This window comes from Salarias fasciatus (assembly GCF_902148845.1).
Source record: "Salarias fasciatus chromosome 23 unlocalized genomic scaffold, fSalaFa1.1 super_scaffold_20, whole genome shotgun sequence".
NCBI lineage: Eukaryota > Metazoa > Chordata > Actinopteri > Blenniiformes > Blenniidae > Salarias > Salarias fasciatus.
The window spans coordinates 15954147-15978811 of NW_021941230.1; the positions used below are offsets into that span (position 1 = coordinate 15954147).

The 24665-nt window shown below is 48.6% G+C and overlaps 1 protein-coding gene across 1 annotated transcript; it reads right to left on the reverse strand.

The window, feature by feature from the left end:
• Window positions 1-81: 81 nt before the first annotated feature.
• Window positions 82-22454, reverse strand: creb3l1 (cAMP responsive element binding protein 3-like 1). The gene is made up of 13 exons (XM_030085870.1): window positions 22172-22454; window positions 14486-14618; window positions 13316-13402; window positions 7260-7414; window positions 7079-7160; window positions 6369-6565; window positions 6004-6150; window positions 5793-5851; window positions 4217-4285; window positions 3025-3127; window positions 2759-2915; window positions 2382-2541; window positions 82-2306 (listed from the first exon to the last, which is right to left on the reverse strand). The coding sequence occupies exons 1-13, from the start codon at window positions 22280-22282 to the stop codon at window positions 2270-2272; spliced, it is 1497 nt and encodes a 498-aa protein (XP_029941730.1). The 5' UTR covers window positions 22283-22454; the 3' UTR covers window positions 82-2269.
• Between the last annotated feature and the right edge of the window lie 2211 nt (window positions 22455-24665).

The window sequence follows — 24665 nt, forward strand, 5'->3', positions numbered from 1 at the left end:
CTGGTGTTTTACAGCTCTTCAAACTGTGTGGAAACAAGTGGAAAAAGTCACAATCCCTCCCCAGAAATCCGCCCGCGTCCCCAAGAAGTATTCCACAGGTTAAAGTCTCGGATCATGTCACAATACGAAAGAAAAACAAATCCCTTATTTACAAGATCGGCACATTACATCTTTTTTTTTTTTTTTCTCCTTCCTTTATGTACACTGGTGAATTCTGGGTAAAAATGGCAGGATAACTGTGCAACGGGCTGCAGTCTTGTGTTTGTGTACATGAAATTATCCAGGTATGAGTTACAAAAAGTCTTTTTTTTTCAAGGTTTAAAAAAGTTTTGCAACTGGGTGAATAAAAAAAAAAAAAACTTTCATTTTGAAGGCCTTATGTGACGTTTATGGGTTTTTGTTTTCCTCACATTGTCGGAATAGTGGTGATAAAACTAAAATTGCTGTCATTAGGAAAAAAAAACAAAAAAAAGTTCAAATTATGCTGAAGCAAAACTAGTGGTGTGTTTTACTCGCAGGAATGTGTTCGTACCCTGACTGGCTTCATCAATATATACACACTTTCTACAAACGGCAATAAATACAACACACACCGCTGTCGCATGACAACATTTCATATCGGCGTTACAATGTACATTCTGAATTTAAGGGAAAAAAAGCCTTTTACTTTGGGACAAAAATCAGCTTTTTTTGTGGCTAAATTGGACAAACTAATTCAGTTTTTAAATCACAGACCCCCCCCCCACCTAAAAAAAAAGCCCCTTGGGGTATTTCTCATGCGACAGCAGTGAAACATGAACACTGTATTACAGTTAAAAGACAAACAGATCATGACAAAGCTTTACAGCATGTAAAGCCTCACATCATCCTCAATGCCAAAAAAACACACAAATGGTCCTTTTTTTTTTTGTTTGCATAAAATAAATATGCTCTTTTTTGATGCTCTGAATATATTATACATTGTATTTTTGTGTTCTTTTTTAACATTATGTAAAAAAAAACCCAGATAAAGTAACTTTAAAAACAAGTTCAGTTTTTTTTTTGCTGCATAAATTAAATATGCTCTTTTTTTGATGCTGCAAATATATTATATATACAATTTATAACTCCATAAAAATACTTTTATGTTCTTCTCAACCTCTTTTTAATCCCTTGGTATGAAAATATGGTTCTTCCCCAGAGGAAAAAAAAATGAAAGAAAACCTGGATTTGACTGGATCAGATGGGATCAGGGTGTGAACGGTTGAAAATCGGCTCCCACCAGCGACGCCGTCACCTCCTGCGAGTGTGCACTGCCAGCTGGGATTCAGAACGAGGCTCGGCAGGTGGGAAGGCACTTTGAGAGCGGCACGACTTTCTTCATTTTCTGGACCGAAACGTGCAGAAATGACAAAAAAAATGTTTTTCTCTTTGGGTTTGCAGTGAGAGTTCGGGACTAAATCTTTAAGGCAGGGTTTCAATGCATTAAAGAAATTAGGATTTCTGTGGTGCGGATTAGCGTTTGTAGGATAAGCAGCAGGCGTAACGCGGCGCTGCAGTGAAGGCCAGCTACGAGGTGCAAGAAAACATCCAAACGGCACATTGAAGACAGGATTTTTGAACGTTTCCCAGGAGTTTGTAGCATCCCTGGAGGAACGCAGGCATTGAAAACTTCAGGAGAAACTACAGTTTCACAGTGGAGGTCGATTGTTAACTTGCAGAAATCACGTTACGTAACGCATGATCGTCGTCAATCATTTTCTCTTAGTTATTATTTGACTTTGGATGAAATCGGTCTCATTTAATTGTGTCTATTGTAATGCCTCTTTTTAACGTTGCAGCTCTAGTGATAATTTAGGAAACAGAATTAAAAGTAGAGGCATAAAATAATTCCCTCGTGACAGATTGTAAAGTGGAAATTACACCGGCTTGTGTGATGCTGCAGCCAAAACTAATGGATCGTTATGCAACACTTCTGAAGCACACGTCTGAGTGTTTGGAGAGAAACTGAAGACTCTGAAACAGAACCCATAAACTGAACGTTCTTCAAGTTTTGTACAAAACAATCTCAACAACCTACATGGGTATTCTAACATGAACCAGATCTTTAGTGCATAAAGGCAGAACCCCCTTTAAAATAAGAGTATTCAAGTATAGCAGGGTCTGTGTGAAGGTGAAGATGAGGGCAGGTGAGGCTTGCTGGGCGACGCTGGCGGCCTGATTTCAGCCCTGCCGGGGTCGTTCGGGAGGTCAGAGGTGAGAAGACTCTGTGGCGAGGGGTCGGGCCGTGTCAGAAAAGCTCCGAGACTCCGTCCGGTTTCGTTTCTCTGCGGAGGGGAAAGAGGCCGCCGGTTAATGTCGGTCCGGCGGCGCCCGGCAGCAGCGGCGGCGTGGGACCGTACCTCCGGTGGAACTGTTCCCCGCCGGAGCGGTTCCTGTGGCCGTCGGCCGTGTAGCGGCCGCTCTGGATGTGGGAGTGAGCCTCGGACTGCCGCCGCTCGCCCTCCGAACTCTGCTCCAGCGGAGAGCCTTCGTCGTAGAACAGCAGGCTGCGGGAGCGGACTGCCAAACACAAACAAAGATCCTTTCATCTCAATTTCTGCAGAGCATCGGCAACGCAGCGTGACCAGTTTAGTTAAACTGCAATACAAGTTTTCACCACAAGGTGGTGCATTGAGTTGAGAGGCAGCAGGTGTCCATGAATCAGTGAGACATCATGAATCCCCACTGAAGGACGAGTCAAAGCAGAAACACTGACAGCTGCCTGTTCTCCACCTACCCTGACTGGTGGTGTAGAGATCCGCCGACGGAGCAGAAAGAGAGGGAGGGGGGGAGGAGGAGGACGAGGAGGAGGAGGAGGAGTGAGTGAGTAAGGAGAACGGGGAGATGCAGGGAGAGAAGGAGCCCAACACCAGGACAAAACACAAGGCCACCATCTGCACGGAGAGAGGAGGAAACACTCTCGTTCAGTCACGTCCTTCAACTCAATCTGCTGAAATCAGAGCCGAAACGGAGGGTTTGACCCCGGAGGGCGGCGGGCTCTACCATGAGGCAGGTTCCCGTCTGGGTCGAGGCCATTTTACAGGCACGGGGGACGACCTTCCCTGAAATCAGCGACTGGAGCTTCTGCAGCTGCTGCAGGAGGGACCTGGAGGCGACAGGAGAGCCGGAGCAGAGCGTCAGAGGGCCGCCAGGTGGGCGTGTCCTCACAGGCGATCCTGGGAACAACACGCAGCATGCATCTCGCGCTTTTACTTTGAAACCTCCAACAAATCCTCTCCTGAAAATGTTGTTTTCAATTCATTTCTTTGTTGAAAATCAAAAAAGAACGACCCCTGACCCCTCCTCCCTGGCGTCCCAGAGGGGAGGCCCGCCCCGCGGCTTGAGAACCGCCGAGAGCAGAGTCTTCGTCCCTCCGCAGCGCGTCTCTCATTACCGCGTTCACCCGGCTCCAGACTCGGCTCCGACCAGCCGATTTACTGCCGCCGAGCTCCGGGAGAGCCTGGAGAGCAGGGCCCCGATGGTACGGGCTGCAGGGACGCCGGGCGGCCACTAGGCGGCGACACAGGCCTCCTGACGGAGGGCGGCGCAGGTGGAGGAGATCTCTGCTGTGTGTGTGTGTGTGTGTGTACAGGTCAGCTGATCGATGCCGAGTATTAGAGGCATTATTTTTCTGTGTGACCCAGTTCTGCATGAATCAGTTGGAGGAAAAAAAAAAAAGAAAAGCGACTCCAAGCTGATCGGAGCTCCGGGGTCACGTTCTGGCTCTGAAGGCTTCACTGCAGCGAACGTGCTGCGTGCTGACTCATGTTTCCCACCCGGTGCCAACTCATTGTTCCTCAGCGTGCTGGTTTAACATATTCATCAGAGAGTGTGTGTGTGTGTGTGTGTGTGTGTGTGTGGTGAGAGAGGGAGGGGGCCTGCTTCCATGATGAAAGCTGCTGTTAACTCGCCACTTTAATGACAGGCTGAGGCCGCCACAGACACACAGACAGAGACAGACCCCCCCCCCCTCCCCTACACACACACACACACACACACACACACACACACACACCCACCCACCCATCTAACCACCGACTGTGGGATAATGGCAGATTGGTTTCATATTGTTATAATAACAGAGCAGCCTCCTGCGACTCAGTAGTCCTGTGCACAGCCAGAACTCCAGTCACTCAACAGTGCTGCGCGCGCGCGTGTGTGTGTGTGTGTGTGTGTGTGTGTGTTCAGAGCTCACCTGTTTGCAGTCTCCAGGTTGTCTACTTTCCTCCACAGGTCGCTGTTTTCGGAGGTGTAGCTCTCCACCCTGACAGGAGCACATCGAGGCGTACGTCAGCAAAGCGTCGGCTCACGTTTCTCGCCGGACGAAGCGACGCTTTACTGAAAAAAGCTACAAAAAGGAGCCCGGCCTGATCTCACAGCGGAGGTTTCTTAGTTCAGATTTGTTTTTCCCTCTAAAAAAGCGTGAACCCTCAGACGGCCCGGATTCCCATGAACTCTGCAGATAATCGGCAGACGGAGGGAAACGTTGATTCACACAGAGAGACTGAGACAGCTGCATGCAGCTGGATCCTCTCAGCAGTCCAGAACAGCACAAACCCATCGCCGGCATGATTTTAAGGTTACTTCGCCCTCTCTTTCTTATCCAATCAATCATCTTCCTTTTCATCAATTTAACATTTAGCTAATCCCTCGCTCTTTCAGGATTAGTCCTCCTGATTTCCAGCCATGTTTTGCTTTGAACGTGTCCCTCAGCACGGCGCCCTGCTCCTCTTTAAAGGCTCATCCATTAATCCCTTCCTGGTGCAGGAGAAAGGAGGATAAGGAGACCCGGAGAGGGAGGATTTCCCCTCGTTTCACACGCCTCCTGTCGGAGCTGCGCTCGGACACAGCGCCGACTCTGGCGGGATTATCTGGACCGTTCTGGCCGCTCTCTGGGTGACTGTGGCCCATGTGTCGAGCAGGTTATTGGAGTCGGTCCACGGCAACGAGCGGGCAGCGTTACAAAGGAAACACGAGCCGAAGACGTCTTTTCTGCTCCGTAATTAATCACAGCGGCCACGGAAGAGGAGCGAGCCGGCGAAAGGCACCCTGCGGGGCTTATATGTAAAGCTGACATTTGTATTTGACACCAGGAGAACTCGGGTTCGCCTGCAGTTTAAACTCCCGTCTCTGTTACCGAACTCGGCTCCAAAGCAGCCGGGAAAACCTCAAAATGCAAAAAAACAAAAATCCTGGACTCGAGCTCGCTTCAGCATTACACAATTCTCGATTCTCTCTCTTTTTCACATTTTTGCTGCTCGGCTGTGGTCAGAGAAGGAGTCCCTTCTCTTTGTCTTTCCGGAGGCCTCAGCAACATCAGCCTCGAGAAGCGTTTCGCAAAAACACCCTTCGTAAGAACACTTTCAATGCTTCAGTGATTGTTCCAATCATTTAGGAATTTTTTTGTTTTTGTTTTAATTTTGAAATAAAAGCACAACAGATGCGACTGGCAGTGAAACTCACTACTTCCTGTTTGGGGTTTGCGTGTTCTCCTGCTGTTCCGGGGGTCTCCGGGGTCAGAAGTCTGGGTTTGAGGTGAAGTAGTGACTCTGAATGCAGCACAGGAGTGAGTTTGACTGTTTGAAAGGTGAACTGAAAACTCTGAGGTAGGAATAACCTCCACCAAGTCCTGAACGCGACGCGCTTTGAGAAGCTGCACTGAGGGGAAAAAAAAAAAAAGGGTTTGGAAGCTACGCAACGAGCGACGGAGACAAAGGTGAGCCGAAAGGAACGGAAAACTGAAAGACAAAGAGTGTTTTTCCAAGGCTTACTTCTTCTCCAGACATTCCACATACTCTTTCTTCTTCCTTCGACTCTCCTGAGCCGAGATCTGCGTAGAAAAACATCATTACTATAATCCTCCTGCAAACAGGAGTCAGACACCAAAAATACATTCTTCCAAGGAGAGCAGAAATTACCGTTTGGGCCAATGTTTGATATCGTGTTTCTATTTCTGATTTAATTGAACGTTGAGAGGCTCACCTTGTTTTTGATCTTCCGCCGCACCCTCTTCAGCGCCTTCTCCTCGCTCTTGGTGAGGGGCAGCTTGTTGGGGACCGGGTAGCCCTCCGCAACCAGGGTCCTCTTCTCCTCCTCCGTCAGCATGAGGGGTCCCGAGCCCTGCAGCTTCTGCACAGCCGCCAGACGCCCGTCACCCACAGACTCCACCGACCGCACAACGCTGAGCTTCACGTCAAATCCACATCAGCTGTGCCGAAACACTTCACTGACGGCTTCATTCTCAAATTGCCTCTGATGGGGAACCAGTGTAGCCGACCCCGAAATGTCACCAAACACATGTGGAGAATAAAGGAAGGAGCGGCGGGGCAGATGTTCCCCAAACTCACATGTGGCGCCGTGAGGAGGGGCGAGGAGGAGATGGCCGAGGAGGAGGAGGGCGAGGAGGAGGCGCGGCCCGCCGGCCTCTGCTGAGGCTGGGGGGAGGACGGCGGCAGCGGGAGCAGCGGCGAGGACGGAGGCAGGGAGCCGTCGCTGTCGCCGTGGTTACTGCTGGGAGGGGTGGGCGGCAGCTGGAGGGCATCGTCTGAAAGGGACGGCGGTGATGAATGAAAGAGTCTGCAGGCCTCGGGAATATCCGCTCCGACCCGACGTCATTTCCCCACATGACAGATCTGTCTGAGGCGGCGAGCGAACAGCAGATCAATCGGCTCCCGGCTGAAGCCTCCAACCACCGAGAGCCGCTTGAAGCACGAGAGAGGAGCCAGTTCCGGAGCAAAAAAAAATAACCGTTATTTTCATATTCCGTTTGAGATTTCTTCATAATTTGGAATGTTAAAATATTAATTTCTAATATAAGCAGCAACATGAATCCGAAAGCTGCAACAAATTACAAGAAACGGCAACAAAATCCAAAAATGTGCAACAGAAAAAGTCACAAAGTGAACGCAAGACAGCTCGAGAACAACGGAAAAAGCTGCAACAGATGTAAAAATCAGAAAAATCCACAAAAAAGGCTTCAGAAGCCTGATATTAATGTTGTAAAGTGTGTGTGTGTGTGTGTGTGTGTGTGTGTGTGTGTGTGTGCGTGCTGTGTTACCGCTGGGCAAGCTGAGGTACTGTCCGATCTCTTTGGGTTCGTCTTTGATGGCGACGGGCTTCACGTCATCCGAACAGCGCTCCTGCAGAGACACACACACACACACAGAGCCGGCGGCGAGCTGAGGAACACCCGCAGCGCTTGGTTCCACCGCCGAGACGTGAAGCGGACGGACACTCACTGTGCGTCGCCATGGCGACCCTCTGTGTGGCGGGGGAGGGCTCAGTATGAGCGGCGGGCCCTCCGGAGGCTGAGGGTCTAACCTCTGACCCAGGTCCGGCTCCTCCTGTTTCACCAAGATGGCCGACAGGTCCTGACTGAAGCTCCACTCAAACTCTGGAGGGAAAAAAAAAGAAAAAAAACAAAACAATAATTAAAAAAAAAAAAAGACATTCAATCCTGAAAAATCGCTGAAGCTTGAGAAGTCTTCCGGCTGCTAAACGGTCCTAAGCGCCGCTGCTCTCGATCCTTGCTGTAGGTCTTCCAAACTCCTAATTCACACTTTAAAGAGCTTCCCCAAAATATTCCGGCACTTCCTGACGAGGCCGGTCATTACAGGCTGCCGGACGTCGTCGCTCTGGCAGCCGCGCTGCATAATTTGTCTCCAGTCAGTGTGAACAGTGTTTATCCTGGGGAGTAGAACCAGCAGCCCGCCCTCGTCACACTTTCTGAGGGTAAAACACAAAGAGCTCACATCCAAGGGCCGGGAACTGACACACAGCAGCAGAGTTCAGGACAGTCGGTCCAGGAGTCTCCTCAGCAGCACCAGCTCCGAGCTCAGCCTCCCGCAGGAGGAGAGCCTCGGCAGGAGGCTTCACAAGGGACACCTGGACCCCGGCTGTGAAGAGGGACGTACAGAAGGGAGGAGGAGGAGGAGGAGGAGGAGGAGGAGGAGGAGGAGGAAGAGGGGGAGGAGGGGGAGGAGGAGGAGGAGGAGGAGGAGGAGGAGGAGGAGGGGGAGGAGGAAGAAGAGGAGGAGGAGGGGGAGGAGGAGGAGGAAGAGGAGGAGGAGGAAGAGGAGGAGGAGGAGGAGGAGGGGGAGGGGGAGGAGGAGGAAGAGGAAGAGGAAGAAGAGGAGAAGGAGGAGGAAGAAGAGGAGGAGGAGGAGGAGGGGGAGGAGGAAGAAGAGGAGGAGGAGGAGGAGGAAGAAGAGGAGGAGGAGGAAGAGGAGGAGGAAGAACAGGAAGAATAGGAGGACGAAGGAGGAGGAGGAAGAAGAGGAGGAGGAAGAGGAGGAGGAAGAGGAAGAGGAGGAGGAGGAAGAAGAGGAAGAGGAAGAAGAGGAAGAAGAGGAGGAGGAAGAAGAAGGAGGAGGAGGAGGAGGAGGAGGAGGAGGAGGAGGAGGAGGAGGAGGAAGAGGAAGGGGAGGAGGAGGAAGAAGAGGAAGACGAAGAAGAGGAGGAGGAGGAAGAGGAAGAGGAAAAGGAAGAGGAGGAAGAGGAAGAGGAAGAGGAGGAGGAGGAAGAGGAAGAGGAGGAGGAAGAGGAAGAACAGGGAAGAATAGGAGGATGAAGGAGGAGGAAGAACAGGAGGAAAAGTGGGAGGAAGAGGAGGAGGAGGAAGAGGACGAAGAGTAGGAGGTGGAGGATGAAGAGGAAAAATAGGAGGAAGGAGGAAGGAGGAGGAGGAGGAGGAAGAGTAGAAGGAAGAAGAGGAGGAAAAGTAAGAGGAAGAGGAGGAGGAGGAAGAAGAGGAAGATTAGGAGGAGGAGGAAGAGGAAAAGGAGGAGGAGGAGGAAGAGGAGGAAGAAGAGTAGAAGGAGGAGGAGGAAGAAGAGTAGAAGGAGGAGGAGGAAGAGGAGGAAGAAGAAGAGGAAAAATAGGAGGAAGAGGAGGACGAGGAGGAAGAGGAGGACGAGGAAAAGGAAGAGGAGGCGGAAAAGGAGGAATAGGAGTGTGTTTCATCAAATCAGCATGGAGACACCAGGCCAGACACTTTGATGTTCGTCACAACCAACAGGCAGTGTGTGTGTGTGTGTGTGTGTGTGTGTGTGTGTGTGTGTGTGTGTGTGTGTGTGTGTGTGTGTGTGTGTGTGTGCCAGCAGCGGACGTCACATTAATCACCTCCTGGTCTCCTAGCAACATTCTGCTGGTAAAATGCTCCGAGGTTTACAAGGTGTGTGTGTGTGTGTGTTTGTGTCCATCACTGTGGGGAGGATCAGCTCAGACAGCAGCCGTGGCGTTGCTGTGACACACACACACACACACACACACTCAGCTCCAGTCCTGCTGACCTGATCCACGGTCTCTCATGAGACCGGGTGGAGCGACGGGGATGAACGAGTGAGCCAGTCACCACTTCACACTCCGCTCCAGCAGAAAGCAGACGTGTGAAAGTGTAAAGATGTGATTTTGCTGATTGAATTCACTTTTTTTAATATGGTGAAGCTGAAGCCGGACGAATGGCCGACCGGCGCAGCGAGCCCCGCAGCTACACCTTCTGGGAAATTACAAGACACGAGGAGTGGAAGTGAAACCTGGCTCTTCCGGTTGCTTCCTCCTCCTCGCCGGGAGGAGCCTGAGGAGTCCGGGCTAATGAGGCCGGGGTCTCGTTAAAGCTGCTGCCCTCGTTAAGACAGAGCGCCACTGGAAGCCCCGCGCCGCCATCTTTAATGAGCTCCAGCAGCTGGCGGGGGGCGGCGGCGCGTCGGGAAACCCTCCTCGACATGCGAGGACATCGCCGTATTCCCACCAAAGAAAACAAGACGTCCGAGTCGACACTGCGAGGTGTTTCGCAGAGTAAAAATGAAATTGGTTTCTTTAAAATGGTCAAAAAAAGGCCTCACAATCCGCGCCTCCCTTTTCGGCGGTGAGTGTTTCTATTGACAGGAAGATGAAATCCGTCACTGAAGAGCCTGACTGAGGCCGTTCCGCCGTCCTGTTCTTCTCCCCAGCGTGAGGGAAATATGAAACACGCTGCAGATGAATGCAATAAAAGCCGATCCCCTCTGTTCCAGCGCCGGAGCCTTCCCGCGAGGAAAGACGCCGCCCGCCCAGGTGAGTCAAGGATCCGGCGCTAATGGCCAAAAGGCTGCGGGCCGCCGGCACAGGGGGTTAATGGAGGCGGGCTGGTGGCGGCGTTTGATCCCAGCGGGGCGACGGCAGCATTAAAACCCTGGATGGATCAGCGCAGCGGGAGCCGCAGTAAAACCCGCAGCTTCTGTTTGGCTGCATGAGAGCAGCAACAACCGGGAGGAGAGACCAGAGACAGGACGGGCGGCGGCGGACGCCAAACGCACCGAGGGGCTACGTCAAGGTGCAGCGTCTCAGGACAGAGAGTCGCCCCGTCAGGAACTAAGAACCACACAGACAGTATTCTGGAGAGGCTTTCAGATCTGCCAGCTGGTGCAGAAAAACTTTGACACCAACGCTGATTTGATCGAAAATGTGATTTTGAAGGAATACTCCCAAGATTTTGGACCCACGCCCTTTCCCTATCATTGACAAAGTTAGACAAGCTCATAGACTCAGCCGCTGTGCGCCGGTATATCCTTCCGCGGAGCACTGTGCTTGTGCAGATCTGTGTGTATCAAAACGTTATTTTAACGGATTGAAAAGAAAACAGGTCTTTTAAAATGTTTTATAACAATTGGGATTGACTTCACGTGCTAATACGCGGATTCCGTCCACTTTCGTCAGTCCGGCTTTGTTTCCTACTGACTTCCAGCAATTGAGCTAAGCTAACTACGATGCTAACAGCTGGGATCCAGCCACTGAACGCAGAGACACAAAAAACAGGTATTTATGAGCTTGTCTAACTTTGTTAATGATAGGGAAAGGGCGTGGGTCCAAAATCTTCGGAGTATTCCTTTAAGTGGGCGGTTTGGAACTGACCGAAGTCCTGCCTGTACCAAATCCACACTTTATCCCCACCTCATCCCGTGTTTTTCTGTATTTCACGTCAATCCTGTGATAAGAGACGAGTGTGTTTCTCCTGACGAACCGTTCCTTCCACTCCATGACGGACAATCTGGGATCGGGCTGGGCTATGTAGCCAAAAAATTAAATCTCAATTTTTTTCAGCTTTAAATCCGATTAACTATTTTAATCGATTTTTTTTTCTGTGTAAAAAAACAAACTTAAACATTTTTCAAAAATAGGATCTTTTATTGAATGCCAAAATGTCAGCATTTAACTGTATATTTATCACTGAGGTCATTTTAACAAGAACACTTGCTTTGAAATAAATAGATAAAAGGAAAACTGCAGACAAAATAAACAGTTTTGTAAAAAATCTCACAAAGCTCAAATTTAAATGGGTTCAAATCCCACATAGATCAAAGTTAAGCACCAACAAAACACGTGATTTAAGTTTCATTTTAATTTTTATCATATTTGCGCTCTTTATTTCATTTTGTGCCTTATATCAGCCTTTTCCTTTTTATTTTTCTGATATTTCGGCCGAGTTCGTTATGGCAGAAAAAGAGGAACGGACCGTGTTTAATCGCGTGAAGGACCGTGCATTCTCTGTCCCCTGCTGGGGGCTCTCCTCTAACTCTTCTCATTTGTAAGAGAATATTGACCGTAGTCTGTGCTACAGCGCCAGTCCTCCTGGTGTGGCAATTGTGAGTATTACACGCGCCCGGTCAAAATCGCAGAGGGACAGAAAACATGAACCTCGATGTTGAGATTTAATTTTTTTTTTTTTTTTCACATCAACCGAAAAAGTAAAAACGAATTAATTCGATATATCGCCCAGCTCTAATCTGGGATCCTTGGCAGGATTTTCCCTCCTCTGCCGTCTTCACGGGAGATTCCACTCCGACGCCGCGATCTGAGGCCGAGCCTCGCCGGGCCCCCCCAAGGCTTCAGCACATGCTCCTGTGTTCACAGGGCCACACTGGCCAAGCCGCTGCAACAACACCGCGGCGATACGAAGCCAGCCGGGATGTTGTTGTAGAGATAACACGAGACGACCGCATCGCGTTTTTTTTTTTAGATTTTAGAGGCAGGATTTAACGCCGTCCAGCGAATGCTTCAGACATGGACATGTGTGGCGTTCTCCCCTCGGCGCAGCTGCACATAGTAAAACCTCTGGGTCACTCTCTCCGGCGGAGCCAGGTCACGGCGAGCGACGCCGACTTGGAAACACGGGATCAAACCGCTTCATGATTAATCACCTCGGCTCTGGATTCCAGTTCCAAACTCATCCGCCGGCTGGAAAACGGAGGAAAACGGCGACGCTGCACGTCGACGGGGGGCCAGAGAGAAACAACCACACACTTCAAAGCTCTCTACGTAACGTGGAGGTCGAGTCTCGCGGCCTGACGGCAGCTGTTTGGGTCTATAGGCGGAGGAGGCAAGTCAGGACAGACGCCACAAATCTCCTGCATGAGGAGAGGAATCGCTGCTGAAGCCCAGACTCCAGTGTGGCGAAACGTGAACGGGGGAGGCATGTATGCGTGCAGGCGCACATCAAATGTTGAATGCATGTGTGTGTGTGTGTGTGCCACATGTGAACTTCAGCTGATAGTTATGTAACTGCACACCGAGACAAGAAAAATAGAAGCTGTGTGGAGGGAAAAAAAAAAAAAAAAACGCCTGTAAAATGTCGTTTCAGTCAGTGTGCACACATTCAAGCCGAAGCAGCCAACAGAGGCTGAACTCGGCATAATTCAATCTGATGTTCCATGAAACTCCAGTTGTGTTTCACCAAAACATGCGCTCAAACTGAAAAACAAGCAAGTCAACCGGTTCAACCCTCCAGCCGTGCAGACCTACTTTTTCTTTTTTTTTTTTTTTTTTATTCTTTGGCTAAATGTGGTGGAAACGTGATATTCATGTCAATAAAGTGGATTTAATCAGATTAAAGAGCGGCCCAGAGGCAGAACGACAGGAGAGAGAGAGAGAGAGAGAGAGAGAGAGAGAGAGAGAGAGAGATAACCTGACAGAGGAGAGAAAGAGAGTTTCCGCTGGCTTCGTCTAAAGCTGCGGACTTAAAACCATATGCTTGTCATCGTGTGTGTGTGTGTGTGTGTGTGTGTGTGTTAGGGGGGCAGGGCTTAGCTGGAGGAAAACTGCTCCGACTGCTCAGACAGCAGGATCCCCAGGACAAACGGAGAGAGAGCAGAGGGCAGGCAGAGAGGAAGACAGGAAGTGAGGAAGACGAGTGAGACGACAGATGAAGAGCAGAAAGCCTGGGCACGGCGCAGCAGCTCAGACCTGCCGCGACGAGGGACCTGAAATAGTCTCACGTCCGCTCGAAAAGGCAGCCAATCAGACGGGAGCAATGGCCGACCTGACTCCTGGTCCATTTTGATCGACAGCGCCGGGCTCTGGGGGGCGGAGTCTTCGCTCAGAGAGTAGCTGTGCTCCGCTTGAATATCTGGAAGATCAGAGGGTTTGTGGTCAGGAGGAGGCGAGACGGACGGAGCCCGATGAAGAGTTCATGCATTCATTCCCTTCCTCACTGTGAACGCCTGAAACCCACCGGTCCGTCAGGCTGAAAACGTCACCATCAGGAAGTGATGGACAGTTTTAATCGTCACGGACGCCAAACACCCAGAACACAGATCTTTGTCCTACCAACCCAACCCTGGCTGCACGTCTTCCAGGAAGCTATTTTTCCGACCAAATGTTTGACTTTCACGCAGGTCGAATTTGCACAACGTGTGAATGTTTGTCAGCCAGCAGCTGGAGGATGGATCCCTGATAAGGTTCCCCCTCTGGAGAACAGGATTTCCCAGAATGCTCTGAGTGACCGACGGCAGCTACCGGGCCGTCTTTACACCGCTGACGGGGAAAACGGCCACAATCAGAGAGAGACTGCGCAAAAACCGCATTTTGAATCCGAACAGGGACTCCGTCAGCCCGGATACATTCTGCCTCTTTAACCGTCTTAATCAGAGATTGCGATGGGAGCGAGGGCTCCTCACAAACCGTCTCCTCACTGGTAATTGTTTCTTCTAATTAAGCCGCGGCGTCCGCTGCCCGTCTCATTACGTCCATTCATGCATGAGCACAGAGACGATTTGGCTGATTGCAAACGTGAAATATTGAAAGCGTTTCTCCAGAAGACGGTCCACGCAGCTGGCATCAGACGTGGTAATTATTAGGCCAATGTGTCGCGCAGATCCCGTCCTGCCTTCCTGTCCTCCTGGTCTCTCGCCGCCACGGGGCTGGAGAGGCGTCTGCGCCTGGGTGACTCAGGCGCTCGGGAGACAACAACAACATTACACACAGATTTTAATCCTCGCTTCAAAACATTTCTGCCCTCTCCGTGGCCATGGCAACGCCTGACGGGGAGCAGCGGCTCCATGGCGGCGCCGACAGACTGGAAGAGCCGCCGGTACGAGAACCCCCGAGTCGCTGGGCGCTTCCTTCTGGTCGGACAATTTCAATGAGCCCGAGTCCCTCTGGCGTGTGTCTTCCTGCGTTATTTCCTAAATCAAATAAAAAAGCAGCTCACCTGGGCTGCTGTCCATATCGATGTGTAACAGGGACGGCCTTTCCGCGAGCAGGGGTCGCTCTAATAGGTGGTCGTCGAAGAAACTGTTGAATAATTCACTGCTGAAGTCGTCCATCTGGTCACCTGAGAAAGGCTGAAGCAGACACAGGTTTCAAAAACAGGAAATTCATCATCATCATCATCATCATATGCCACTGGGCGTCCAACGACATGTTTGTCCCATCCTGACAACTGTCAAGTCACTCTGGGACCAGGGGGAACTCTGGGACAAATCCGACCTCCAGGCAGAAGAGAGACGGACCATTTGTTCTAAACTGTAACCTGAGGACGGCTGGAGTGTTTCAGAGTTCTTCCACCTCTGCAGACCGCAGAGTCCACGGCTCGTGGCTCGTTCCATCATCCAATGATCTGTTGAATGTGTTCTTTTGAGGAAAAAATAAAGACAAACATGAGAGGAAACTACCTAAATCAGCTTCCCAATTCAAGGTCAAGCCTTCCAGTGCTTCGTGCCATCGAGTCAGCAGTTCAAAAAAAAAACCCACAGAAGACTCAACTACTCAAGCTGAAGCAAGAAGGTCGACTGGAACGCGTCTCTGTATGTTTGATTTGATTTCTCACACACTGGATCAGTGGTCGGCGGCGACGGACTGAAAGAGCCAGTCAATGGGAAACAGCACTGATGGATGAATGTTCGGTCTGGATGAATGAGTCACTGAGCTGGAAGCCTGGGACTGCATGGTGCTCTGATTTACACACACACACACACACACACACAAGATGAGTCACCCCGGTCTTGAACAAACATGCAAAAAATTAGGCGAGCAGCAGACGTACATGGATCGATCTGAACTCGGTAACACACACACACTGCGCCTGGAGGCTCACAGACAGACAGTCACAGAAATAAGTTGATTTAATGAGCATCAATTAAGTTGATTTACATGTTTCATTCCTAGAAAATTAGCTGCAGCTTGTCTCCAAAAACTGCCAGAAGAGTCTGCAACACTGCAGCCATCCGACATACTGCGACGCCCCGGTGATCAGAGCCTTCGGAGGAGCCGTTTCAGGACCGATTCCCCCAGAAGGGAGACTTTGAGACGCTGCCGAAACTCAGAAGCCTTCCTCCAGCTTTCAGTAGGTTTTAAAGCCGTGGTTCATGTCGAGGTGTCCGACACTGCGGAGGGTGAAGGAGAATAAAAAGGCCAGATTGTGGATGTTTAAAGGACCATCTGGTCGGCGTGACTCATGGGAATCTGCTGGTGTTTATAGGATCTGGTAATGTTCTTTAAATATTCCCCAGACGAGTCGGCTTGAAGCAGCGCTCGCAGCTTCACACGTGCGTTATCTGTGTGTGTGTGTGTGTGTGTGTGTGTTTGTCTATATTTGGGACTTCGTTTGGAGGGGTCAAGTGAACAGAGGTTATGGGATACCTGCAGCTGCCTGGAAAATACAGGCGCACACACACACACACAGACACACACACACACACTGAGGAACAAATAACAGCAGCACACAAGAAAACCCGATGTTCTCTGGAGACAAACTGTGTCGACTTTTTGAAGTGACCTGAGAGGAAGTTTTGAGATTTTGGGGGCTCAAAAGGCGTTTTTCACCGCAGGAACAGGCACACGAGTGGAACCAATGACATTTAAGAGCCAAACAATCCAGCAAACAACTGCGACTTTTCATTATCTGTGCCCCATGTGGCCACAATAATCTTTTTAAACTCTCTCCGGAGCAAAGCCAGGTGAATTCCTACATTTAACACGCTGGAAAACCAGTTTAAATGCTTTCAATTGCACAGGTGGTCGGCAGCAACACAGAACTCACAGGCTTTGTGTGTGTGTGTGTGTGCGTGCTCAGTGATCCTGCACTCACACACGACTGAAGACTCACTCATTCATAAACAAACGCGCCCACATGCAGAAATAGTAGTTCCTGCGAACAGAGCAGCCTTGTTCTCCTGCCGCACTAAACGCCCAAATAATATCTGTTTGAAGAGCCTGGCTTCTGGCCCTTTAACTCTCTGCCAGGAGGGAATATAGGTCACATTCAAACCAAAAATAAACAGAACAGCTTCCCTAATTGACGGTAATAATGGGAGCGATGCAGAGAGAGAAAAAGCAGAGAAAGGTGCTGAGCTGCAACAGCTATGGATGATCTGAAGTCAGAGCATCAGCTGAACACTGCTGGAACATGAAACGCAAATTTTTAACTCTTGCGCCTCCACCAGTCAGATCATCAGTTACACCTTCCCTCGAGCGCAGCTTCACCTGCTTCAGGCCAATCCCAGCGTTATCAGTCACCTGCCATAATTAGGTTTTCCAATAACTGGCAGGTTCAGGTATTCTGAACATGTACAGACACTTTTTCTGGCTTTCTGCTGACATTCAGTCATGGAAGAAGAGGGAATCCTGCACCATAATCCCAAAAATTCCACATATTTGTTGTACATACAGAAAAAAACAGCAGGGGCTCGGGGCCGGGTACGCAAACGACAATACTGCTTCGAACCGATAGTTCTCATATCAATACAGCCTCGATGTGCTGCAGCATGAGCATACCAGAAGCTCAAAGTGTTACCCTGCATGTCTTGCGGCTCACTGTCGTCTGCACTGATCCCTGGATAGTCTCTACGCTGCTGCAGTTCCTCTCTTGTGTGCTTACAGTCATGCATTTTGGTATTACAGGACATTTATTTCAATTTCACAGATTGATTCTTTATGTATAAGTTTACTGGACAGTTTTCTGTTGCTTTCACATGACTGCATGTCTCTCTAAACGCTGCAGTCGATACGTTCATTGTGCAAACCGCTGCTGAGCTGCATGGATTACCATTCCTCAGTATCATCTTCGTGCTACTGAATGCCTTCTTCTCTTTATTCATAAATCACTGTTACACAAAGAGAAAACTTCCCTTTGAGTCCCAGATTTCCATGATTCTATCCAAATGAAAATGTGTTTGCACTCCATTGGATTAAAGTGCTGACTGGAAGCATTTATAAGCGCTTCAATCCAACTCTTCTCTGATCTGCAGAGCTCAACCAGAACCATGACTTTGACAAAAAGAAAGAAATAGCAATGTGCCTGCCTTATAAACATATGGTGTTGCCAACAGGAAATGGATGGATCCAGGCTTCAGGCTGCGGCCATGTCCATCCCTTTCTGATCACAGTGGACCATCTCAATCTGACTGGTGGCCATTGTAGTCGCCAGATCGTGTGGAGTGAAATTCGGTGAGACCCTCACACAGAAGCTGGCGTCGTTCTGGCTGCAGCTGAAGCGTTCCGAGCTGGAACAGCTGGAGTCGGTGTGAACTGCCCCGCTGCCGTCAGGACCCGTCATTACCTGAAGCTCTCTGCTGGGAAACCGGCCACATCAGGGGAGAGACCCGTGTTAAAAAGCAGTTGACAGGTTTTACAGCTCATTTCAGGGCTGGCGCGTCGTTTTGAACTACTGGGATACAAACCCCTGCAAAGACACGGGAAAGACGCAAGCAGGGAGTAATTACGAGTGTCTGTAATGAAAGGAGCCGAGTCTTAACATATCGCTCTGCTCTCCTGTCATTTCACTGCCAGGGTGAACCAGGTGAAAACTGCGTTTTGGGCCTGTGGGTCGCGTTTGGTGCAGAATGCAGGATTACAGACAGTCAGTGAACGCCTCACACTTGCATTTACATGGGACTTTTTATTCCTCTATTAATCAGAATAAAGCCTAAATGACCATGTAAACGCCTGAAAATCAAGCTTAAATACGAATAGACTGGCGGACTTATTAACCTCAGGAAGCGGAATTATATGCTAATCAGGCGCGACCTCATTCTGATCGTTCTGCGCATGCTCCGTTGTGATGACGCAATTTTCCAAGATGGCGGCCCGCAGCTCCGCGTTTCGACTCGTATGGAAACGATGGATTTAACGGCAGTTTTTAGAAGAATTGAATATAATGAAACGAGCGGGTCGACGGGCGCTGGGCAACGCGGACACTTTCAAAGCTGTAGCGTCAAAGTTAATCGATAAAAACGCCGTTTACTTCCGGGAGACGTCAGTACGTCATGGCCGCCCTCTGTCCAATCAGAACGCTTCACAGACCCCGGCGTGTCAGAGGATTTTCCACATGATTTTTCCCCCAAACCAATTCCAAATTAAAAACACCATCTAACCACACTCACTGCAGGAGTTCTCCCAGAGCTCAGTCACATTATATGTTTGGATAAATTCAATAAAGTCAAAATCATTCTTCCTGTTCTCCTTTGAGGCACAACTGCTCGTCACAGTGTGCCGCCGCCCCGACTGCTCTGCCGCTTTCAGAACTATTTGCCTTCATGGGGATAAAGTGGATTACAGACAGCCTCACGGGCCAAAATCTTTGTCATTTGTGGATTGAATATTGCAGTGGAAAGTATCGTAAAATGCTCCGAACATCATGTAAAGGCCAAAGGAAAATACACTCCATCTATAAAAGCCCTGATGAAGTCATGTACTCTCACACTGGGCCTCCAGGCAGTTTTATATTCAGCCATAAACCCAGAGTGAGAGGCTTTTGTTTGTTGTAGAATAAAACTAAATGTGAAGTAAAACTACAAGAAGAAAATTACTTCTTTCTATTCAAGCTTGAACTTGAACTTGTTGAAATAAGAGCTGCCGCTTTCCTCCACCAGGAAACAGAAACGTTCTGGAACAGGAAGCAGTTTTCTCACTCCATTGATCCTGCTGCATCGTGCATTTTTCTCATTTCACAAACTATTCGGTTCTGCAGGAATTAGGTCATATAAATCAGCTCCTAACGCTGAAGGGCATGCAGGGGGCGCAGCCAGCCGAGGGCCTTCATGCTCAGTCCGATCAATAATCTGTGCATCAAAAGTCACATTTAGAGAAACATGATTTTATATTCAAATTTCCAGTTTGCACTGATAAAATTGACAAGTGTCACCAAGTCATTCAGATTAATAACACAAGTTTATATAAATTAATTAAAAAAATATTTGACTACTGAGGTAAAATATGAAACAAATGTGATATTTTCTTTTTCTTCGAACAACAAAAAAGCCATCATGAGAGCAGCTTCACTGAGTTGCAGTCCCGCAGATAAGAAAATGATCATGTTCTTTCCTCAGTGTGTGTGTGTGTGTGTGTGCGCGTGTGTGCAGACACACAAAAAAAGTCTCCAATAATCCAGCAGAGTATTTTTTTTCTTGCATGCCTGCACACATTCCTGCAGTCTGCCCGCTGACCAATCAGAGACGAGCGTGCAGATGAGGTGGGCGTGTCCCCGAGTCTCTCTGCCCTGAACTGGAGTACAGGGTCTGAATGGAGAGTAGAGTAGAATAAAATAGAACAGAGTAGAGTGCCCCCACATAAAAAGGACGGGTGGGGTTGGATATGAAGCCGTGAGGCGGGGGGAGAGGGGAAAGTCTGCAGAAGTGTCTTGGTTTATGCTTCAGCTGGGATGAGAACAGAATCCCAGCGACTGGAGGAACTGTCCTCCGTTGACCTCGTTTCACACAGGGGTGTGTGTGTGTGTGTGTGTGTGTGTGTGTGTGTGTGTGTGAGCCTCCCAGCAGAAAAAGTCAAACTTTCTCACATTTCAGCTCAGTTGTGAAACTTGTACTTCTCCCATTTCTCATTGAATGTGATGAAGACGCTTTAAAGAAAACAGCAGAGCAAATGAAGCATATAAGATTGAGATAACTTATTTAAAATCAGGCTAAAACTTTGCAGCTTTTGCACAGATCTGTTCAGATCTGCATCCAGCTGAGAGGTTAAGATGGGTTTTGTTCTCTGGGTATTGGATCACACCAACAATTCACCAAACCCATGGAATATGAACCCATGATGAGAGACAGGTGATCTCTTCCAGCCCCTCTGGTGTTTTCCTGAGGATTTACTGGAGCTGTGTGCAGAGCTCAGGTCTCGGCAGGTTGAAAGCTGCACTTACGACCCGCAGAGTCAATGTGGGACTGACCAGCAGCAGAGCAAGTCAAGGTACGGTCACATTTCAAGAAGAAATGCAAAGAAATGCAGGAATACATCCAGAGAAATCCCTCATCTAGCTAACCTAGATGACTCCTGTGAAGATGGTTGGAGATGGAAGATTCACAAAATCTGATTTCTAGAAATAATGAATAAAAAAAATCTTCAAATAAAAGTAAATAATAAATAGAAAGCCAGTCTGATGAAGACAGACAGCTCTCCGTCTTTTTCTGTTACACCAGCAGCTCCCTGCTGAGAACACCAGGGCACACTGTGTGCTGGAGGAGGTAAACAAAGGGCAGGCGAAGAGGCGTGTGTGTGCGTGTGTGTGTGTGTGTGTTGTGTGAACTGCACCACAATGCCCACATCGCATCGTAGCATTTTTTTTTTTCCCCCCCCGATTACAGTAGAAATCATCACATCAAGGGAAACTCCTGGTGCTTCAGAGGAGCCTGTCTGAGCGAGTAATGAACTAAAAACCCGAGTTCATTCAAATCAAGCAACTTTCAGAAGAATCCTCTGTCAAAACTGAAAAAAATTAGATGAACACTAAACTGACTTTTTAGAGTCTGTCACAGATTTCTCAGCATCTGCCTTTTCTGTGTGAACTTTACACTTTGGTTGCTGTCCTTTACTAAAATATGGCCAATATATGTCGGACCCAGCCAGGCGGCCTCACCGCCAGGCTGACTACTTTATTTAGATCAGGCTGGCTGGAGGGGGGTGAAACCACAGGCAGACTGCTGGGCTGACTCACCCACCAGAACAGAGGTCTGCCTGCAAACCTGGGCCGAGGGGACGACACAAAGTGGAAAAACAGACACAAACACACTAATTCGCTCACACTGTTATTGCGATCCGGGTCCACTGAGCCCGGCGGGACACTTTTCACCGTGGCACCACAGGCATTGTCTCAGGTTTGGATTCGGTCATCATAATTAGATTCTACTGGAAATAAACTAAAACAATGATCAGCAAGTAAAAAAAAAAAAAACCTGGAGTGAACCAAGACTGTTTACACATCCAGTTCATTCTGGATGCAACACTGCTGCTCCAACCAGGAGGAGGAGGAGGAAGACAGACACAACCACGTGCTGGTTTAAACTTAAAGTACATGACACTGAGAGTGGGGAAATGTGGATGTACACAGGTGTGCTTCAAACAGGGCACTTTTTTTTGGGGGGGGGGGGGCAGTATTAGTATTAGGCTAGAGTCACAACAAAGCGCATAAGAGAGGCAGATAACTGTTAACAGTGAAAATGTGGCTCATTTCATCAGCTGATTGGCTGCTGAGGGTTCAGATGCTCAATTAGAAATCAGTAATTATCAGCTAATATGAGACCCAATCCCCCCCCCCCCCCCCCCCCCCCCCCCCACACACACACACACACAGTAAAGCAGGTGTGCTGCACACCTTTCTGCTGCGCACACACACACACACGTTCACCAATAAACTCGCCAGCTTGTGAAGATGTGTGCACGCTCGCACGACATGCAAACACGCACGCACAAGGTGAGAGGGCCGGATGTGTGTCAGGATCTGCACCTGCACCGCCCTCCCGAGGTCCGGCTCCGGGCGGAACAGGCGCAGGAGGTGCGTTTGGTTAAAACTTGCCCAGACAGTGTAAATACAGACATGTGGAATTTTATTATTATTATTATTAACACATTTAAATGAAGTCAATAAAGGGGTGTAGAGGCAGAAAGGACTCACCACATTCGTGAGGAAATCTCCGTCGCTCAGCTCCTCCAGGTCCAACAGGTTGCTCCCTGCAGACGGGTACAGCTTCTCCGCCGTTAGGCTGTCTAAGATAGACTCCATCATGACTGAGTGTGTGAGAGTGTGTGTGTGTGTGTGTGTGTGTGTGTGCAGGGATGGACAGCAGCTCTGTGGACTCAAAGCCTGGATGTGGACTCTGAAAGGTGCGGAGGGCTGCAGGAGTCCAGCCGGATGTTCACACCGGCCGAGGCGAGCCGAGTCCAGCTGCTGCTCTCATTCACTGACGAGACGGAATTCAGCAGGACCCGCACATCCTCCTCCTCCTCCTCCTCCTCTTCCTCCTCCTCTTCCTCCTCCTCCTGCTGCTGCTCCTCCTCCTAATTCCTCTTCTTCTTCTTCTCCTCCTACTTCTTCTTCTTCTTCTCGCTTCTTTTCGTGCGGAGGACGCTGCTCTCCATCCAGTCTCTCCGCGCTGGCTCAGCCACGCGCTCATGAATATCCAACAAGACCACGCCCCTTCGGGGGCGGAGCTAACAGACCACGCCCATAAACAACCCGTTTAAATATTCTCCCAGCCACAATCTTTCATTTTAAGATTTAAATCGATGAGCGGGTGATTAACAGGAACAATTAAATACACTTACAATACTGTAAATATTAAAAAACAGAAAAATATGACTGCAATCCTTTTTTAACTTTTATAGAAATTATGATTATTACATGATGCATCAGTGATGATATCAATCATTACTCAAATAAAAATGATGAAAACATTTACAAATATTTGTTACCTGTATATGAATTATGGTTATTTCCATGAAAACATATTTTAAAGGACTTTTTTATTTGAATTCTGTCTTTAAAACCATTTACATAACTTGACCCTTCTTAAACGTAATCACTTTCCTCTGTTTCAGTGTGGATAACTGTTTTCTTGAGCTGTTTTAACCCGTTCATTGGAAGTTAGCTGAAGTATGGATACTGGACAGATCTTTTACATTTACAGTAACAAAATTGAAAAAAAAAATACTATTTTTGATTTATGCCTCTTTATGTAACTGTGCATTGTTAAAGGATTTCTTTTATTGAATTTCCCACACAATTAATAAATTATCCATTTCTGTATCTCTCTTCTTGGTGTGACTAAATATATTTTGCAATCGTTGTATTACAATGACAGAGCTGTCTCGTCTTAACTGATCATATTTTATACTAACTTATCTCGCTTTATTAAAGCTTGGGTTTACACAGGCTCTGTGGATGTTAACAGTAAAGACCGTATTTAAAAATGGTTTGAAAATCTGTAAATAAAGACAAATGAATGCCCTGCTCAATTCAAACAAACTTCCTTTTTTTTCATCATGTAATTAGAAAGTGTTCAATCAATCACATGTTCAGGGTAGATAAAGAGATTAAAGACACTTTGCTTGTTACATATATTTTACTATATATAATATTATTTTATGGCCAAATTCTGACCGGGATCCTGAGCCACTGAGTTCAGGGCCTGTTTCAATGATCCTGAATGAAAACAGTTCATGAACACACATAAACTCACTTCCAGTGTGTGAAACGAAGAAAGACGAGCGACTGCCTTGATGGGTTTGACACCTCTAAATCCTGCCTGCAGCAACCACACACACACACACACACAGCTACACACTCACAGGAGCAGTGGAACAGATATTCCTTTGTCTCCTGGGATCCTCCTGCCTCAGATTATCTCTTGTGGGAGAGTGAGGAGGTATCAGTGGTGCAGAGGAGTGCAGCTGTTAGGTAATCTGGGAGGTTCCACTGAACCGATGCCACAAAAGGCCGTTTCTGGATGTTTTATTTGTGGGCTGTAATTCCCTTGTGAGGCTGATTAATTAGGACAGTTCTGATTTCTGAACCTGAAGGATCCTGATGAAGGTTTTCAGAGGATGAAGCGGCTGACGGCTGATCCCGGACTTCGCTCCGGGCTGCTGACTGGGTTGTTGGGTTTAGGGTCATCGGAGGGCGTGGCGGCGGCTCAGACCCAGAACTTCCCTCCACAGCCAACAATAGTGATAATAATCGTCATTTTATGCTCCTTTCCCAACAATACTTTGTTATGTAATGATCTCTTCTTACTCTCCAGGCTGTTTCCCACCTGAGTCCTTATTTTCTGATCCACCATGACCCCCTCCTCCCTCCGTTTCCCCCCCGGTGTCTTCTTCTCTGGCCTCTTTCTGCGTCCACATATCGATTTACGGAGGTAGCTGTCCCACCCCATGGGACAAGCATCTTTGTTTATCTCTCTCTCTCTCTCTCACACACACACACACACACACATACACACATCGGTGTTGCGTAACCGTGATGACCTTTCAGTGACGACAGCAACTTCGCTCAAAATCTCACACTTTCAAACTCAGATTTGAACACACTCTGAGGAGTTCTGACCTCAGCTTCTCGGTCTTTCTGATCACAGATTGATCAGGTGAAGCTCGGCCTGAAATCAGCCTGA